This window comes from Terrapene carolina, unplaced genomic scaffold (assembly GCF_002925995.2).
Source record: "Terrapene carolina triunguis isolate 2854851 unplaced genomic scaffold, T_m_triunguis-2.0 Scaffold848, whole genome shotgun sequence".
Classification (NCBI taxonomy): Eukaryota; Metazoa; Chordata; order Testudines; family Emydidae; genus Terrapene; species Terrapene triunguis.
In genome coordinates, this window is record NW_020665199.1 from 84,134 (window position 1) to 89,288 (window position 5,155).

The following is a 5,155-nucleotide window of genomic DNA, read 5'->3' on the forward strand; positions in this document are numbered from 1 at the left end:
TTTGTAGGGGGATAAATGGTACAATTACGCCTGTCTGAACCACGTGCTGGATGTATCGTGTTTGTAGGGGGATAAATGGTACAATTACGCCTGTCTACATAAGAACATAAGAACGGCTGTACCGGGTCAGACCAAAGGTCCATCCAGCCCAGTATCCTGTCTACCGACAGTGGCCAATGCCAGGTGCCCCAGAGGGAGTGGACCAACAGGCAATGATCAAGTGATCTCTCTCCTGCCATCCATCTCCATCCTCTGACAAACAGAGGCTTGGGACACCATTCCTTACCCATCCTGGCTAATAGCCATTAATGGACTTAACCACCATGAATTTATCCAGTTCTCTTTTAAACGCTGTTATAGTCCTAGTCTTCACAACCTCCTCAGGCAAGGAGTTCCACAAGTTGACTGTGCACTGCGTGAAGAAGAACTTCCTTGTATTTGTTTTAAACCTGCTGCCTATTAATTTCATTTGGTGACCCCTAGTTCTTGTATTATGGGAATAAGTAAATAACTTTTCCTTATCCACTTTCTCCACATCACTCATGATTTTATATACCTCTATCATATCCCCCCTTAGTCTCCTCTTTTCCAAGCTGAAGAGTCCTAGCCTCTTTAATTTCTCCTCAAATGGGACCCGTTCCAAACCCTTAATCATTTTAGTTGTCCTTTTCTGAACCTTTTCTAGTGCCAGTATATCTTTTTGGAGATGAGGAGACCACATCTGTACGCAGTATTCGAGATGTGGGCGTACCATCGATTTATATAAGGGCAATAAGATATTCTCAGTCTTCTTCTCTATCTCCTTTTTAATGATTTCTAACATCCTGTTTGCTTTTTTGACCGCCTCTGCACACTGCGTGGACATTTTCAGAGAACTATCCACGATGACTCCAAGATCTTTTTCCTGACTTGTTGTAGCTAAATTAGCCCCCATCATATTGTACGTATAGTTGGGGTTATTTTTTTCCAATGTGCATTACTTTACATTTATCCACATTAAATTTCATTTGCCATTTTGTTGCCCAATCACTTGGTTTTGTGAGATCTTTTTGAAGTTCATCACAGTCTGCTTTGGTCTTAACTATCTTGAGCAGTTTAGTATCATCTGCAAACTTTGCCACCTCACTGTTTACCCCTTTCTCCAGATCATTTATAAATAAGTTGAATAGGATTGGTCTGAGGACTGACCCTTGGGGAACACCACTAGTTACCCCTCTCCATTCTGAGAATTTACCATTAATTCCTACCCTTTGTTCCCTGTCTTTTAACCAGTTCTCAATCCATGAAAGGACCTTCTCTTTTATCCCTTGACAACTTAATTTACGTAAGAGCCTTTGGTGAGGGACCTTGTCAAAGACTTTCTGGAAATCTAGGTACACTATGTCCACTGGATCCCCCTTGTCCACATGTTTCTTGACCCCTTCAAAGAACTCTAATAGATTAGTAAGACACGATTTCCCTTTACAGAAACCATGTTGACTATTGCTCAACAGTTTATGTTTTTCTATGTGTCGGATAATTTTATTCTTAACTATTGTTTCGACTAATTTGCCCGGTACCAACGTTAGACTTACCGGTCTGTAATTGCCGGGATCACCTCTAGAGCCCTTTTTAAATATTGGCGTTACATTCGCTATCTTCCAGTCATTGGGTACAGAAGCCGATTTAAAGGACAGGTTACAAACCATAGTTAATAGTTCCGCAACTTCACATTTGAGTTCTTTCAGAACTCTTGGGTCAATGCCATCTGGTCCCGGTGACTTGTTACTGTGAAGTTTATCAATTAATTCCAAAACCTCCTCTAGTGACACTTCAATCTGGGACAGTCCCTCAGATTTGTCACCTACAAAAGCCGGCTCAGGTTTGGGAATCTCCCTCACATCCTCAGCCGGGAAGACTGAAGCAAAGAATCCATTTAGTTTCTCCGCAATGACTTTATCGTCTTTAAGTGCTCCTTTTGTATCTCGATCGTCCAGGGGCCCCACTGGTTGTTTAGCAGCTTCCTGCTTCTGATGTACTTAAAAAACATTTTGTTGTTACCTTTGGAGTTTTTGGCTAGCCGGTCTTCAAACTCCTCTTTGGCTTTTCTTATTACATTCTTGCACTTAATCTGGCAGCGTTTATGCTCCTTTCTATTTGCCTCACTAGGATTTGACTTCCACTTTTTAAAGGAAGTCTTTTTATCTCTCACTGCTTCTTTTACATGGTGGTTAAGCCACAGTGGCTCTTTTTTAGTTCTTTTACTGTGTTTCTTAATTTGGGGGATACATTGAAGTTGAGCCTCTATTATGGTGCCTTTAAAAAGTGCCCATGCAGCTTGCAGGGATTTCACTTTAGTCACTGTACCTTTTAACTTCTGTTTAACTAACCCCCTCATTTTTGCATAGTTCCCCTTTTGAAATTAAATGCCACAGTGTTGGGCTGTTGAGATGTTCTTCCCACCACAGGGATGTTGAATGCTATTGTATTGTGGTCACTATTTCCAAGCGGTCCTGTTATAGTTACCTCTTGGACCAGCTCCTGCGCTCCACTCAGGACTAAATCGAGAGTTGCCTCTCCCCTTGTGGGTTCCCGTACCAGCTGCTCCATGAACAGTCATTTAAAGTATCGAGAAATTTTATCTCTGCATTTCGTCCTGAAGTGAAATGTTCCCAGTCAATATGGGGGTAATTGAAATCCCCCACTATTATTGGGTTCTTAATTTTGATAGCCTCTCTAATTTCCCTTAGCATTTCATCATCACTATCACTGTCCTGGCCAGGTGATCTATAATAGATCCCTAATGTTATATTCTTATTAGAGCATGAACCACGTGCGGGATGTATCGTGTTTGTAGGGGGATAAATGGTACAATTACGCCTGTCTATACAATGTGGGGGATGTAGCGTGTTTATAGCGGAATAAACGGTACAATACACCTGTCTGAACCACGTCCGGGATGTATTGTGTTTGTAGGGGATTAAACAGTACAATTACGCCTGTCTGAACCACGTGCAGGATGTATTGTGTTTGTAGGGGATTAAACGGTACAATTACGCCTGTCTTATTACTTATGTGTTATTTGATAGAAAAGCTGCCCCGGCCGGTGAAGGAGAGAAGATTTCGTGCTCCGCAGGGCCGGGAAAGGTACGCAGGGAGTCAGCCAAGCTGGGACCGATCGTTTAGCGCGAGCAGATCGCGTAAGAGCATTCGAAGTGGGAGAAATCCTCTTTCTGGGTCCGTTTGCAGAGGAAATCCCATCAGGAGTGAGGGGTGTTTGGGGCACAGATTGCATCTTTGGGGGTACAGGATCTGGGATGGGGCTGGCCCAGCCCAGAGGAGCGTGCGTGGGTGGCTGAAAGGCCAGGGGTGTCAGGGCGCTGGCGCCCAGCTACGGGGATGAGCAGGCGACTGCCAGGCCTGGGACCCCGAGAAGTGTTACACCCACCTTCACCCCGTATTCCCAAATCATGCGCCAGAAATCCAGGACGGTGTGAGGCAGCGGCCCCTGGGTCGCGATGTAGCATCTCTTGTTATTTACCCCCTGGCGGGAGACGAAGGGGGGAAATAAGTCACCCACCCCTGCAGCACAGCATCCCCTGCTGAGCCCCCGCTCACCCCCTGCAGCCCTGCGCCCCCCGCTGAGCCCCCCCATCCGTCCCCTGCAGCCTGGTGTCCCCTGCTGAGCCCCCCATCCATCCCCTGCAACCCGGAGCCTCCCACTGAACCCCCCACACCCCTGCAGCCCAGCGCCCCCCGCTGAGCCCCCCATCCGCCCCCTACTGAGCCCACCCGCCCCCTGCAGCACAGCGCCCCCTAGTGCTGCACTGGATTGGCAGGGCCAGTGCTGGTGCGAGGGCAGAGCGCCCCCTGCTGCGGAGGGAGGGAGTTACCTGGATGAAACTGGCATTGATATAGTCCGTCTGCCCTTCGTCCGTGCAGAGATTCAGAATGACCCGGGTCTGATCATCTGCCGGGGAGAGAGGGAGGGATTGACAAATTCAGACTGGGAATAAGGCACCAATTGTGACCGATGAGACGAATTACCCACGGGGCCAGTTCCCCAAGGGGCGCAGCAGCGTCTCCGTCTCTGGCGGTTTTTAAAACAAGCTGGGCTGTTCTTCTAAAAGTTCTGTCGCAGGAATTATTTTGGGGCCATTCTCTGGCCTGTGGGATATAGGGGGTGAGACGAGACGCTCACAATGGTCCCTTCTGGCCTGGGAATCTGTGAATCTATGAAACCCGGCCCTGAGATGTGGCCACCTCTGGGGTGGGGCAGCCGGGGGAAACAGCCGCACATAACGCTGCCCGGAAATGGCTCGCCTGGAGCTGAGATGCAGCCAGCTCTGAGGCAAGGCAGCTGGAGAACAGCTGTATATAACATCACAAGGGACAGCTCCTCTGGTGCTGAGATGCAGCCAGCTCTGGGGTGGGGCAGCTGGGGGAACAGCTGCACATAACGCTGCACATTTCAGTGCCAGCAACCCCCTCCCACACTCACATGGCAGGATGTCTTTATACCGATTCTTCTTGATATTCTCTTTCCTGCCCCCAGCCTCCGCGGAGAACCCCTGTTGCTGCCGGAAGGCGCTGGCTTGGGCCTTGATGTCCTGGAGGAGAGAGAGGACAGGAGGGGGATTAGGAGGCCGTGGAGAAGACGGGGTTAAACAGGGAGACTGAGCGAGCACCCCAGCAGCCGATAGCTCTGTGATTCCCACAGCTAATGCCCTGGCTCCTTAATACTCAAGTATATGGCACCCCGTTCCCTGTGACCGCAGCCCCTTTTCCCAACTCAGACTTCCCAGCACCCCCAAACGCCAAGGCTAAGACTAGCCCGGCACTGAGATGCAGCCACCTCTGGGGCGGGGCAGCTGGAGAAACAGCCGCACATAACGCGGCACAGAGACAGCTCGCAGGAGGATGATCATTCCTGAGCAGTGGAGTCAGGTTTACTTTGGGAGCAGGCTGGTTCTGACCTCGCCAGTAGCGGACCAGCCGGTCCTGCCAGCTCTGGGCCCCAGCGTGAGCACACCCACGCCCATCCTGGAACAGGCAGGAGAAAAAAAACCCCACCCCTGCCATGGAACTACCCTCCAGGGAGAGTTAATCTGTGCAGGAGTTGCTTCCAGAATGAGAGCCAGGACTCCTGGGTTCTCTCCCCGGCTCTGGGAGGGGA

The 5,155-nt window shown here is 49.4% G+C and overlaps 1 protein-coding gene across 1 annotated transcript in view; it reads right to left on the reverse strand.

The window, feature by feature from the left end:
- Positions 1-5,155, reverse strand: part of PTPN18 (protein tyrosine phosphatase non-receptor type 18) — a 16,511-nt gene that overhangs the window by 7,167 nt on the left and 4,189 nt on the right. The window contains exons 2-4 of the mRNA XM_026660914.1: positions 4,481-4,589; positions 3,873-3,949; positions 3,428-3,523 (exon numbers count right to left, since the gene is read on the reverse strand). Coding sequence (XP_026516699.1) covers positions 3,428-3,523; positions 3,873-3,949; positions 4,481-4,589 — 282 coding nt within the window. The remainder of the gene's footprint in view (positions 1-3,427; positions 3,524-3,872; positions 3,950-4,480; positions 4,590-5,155) is intronic.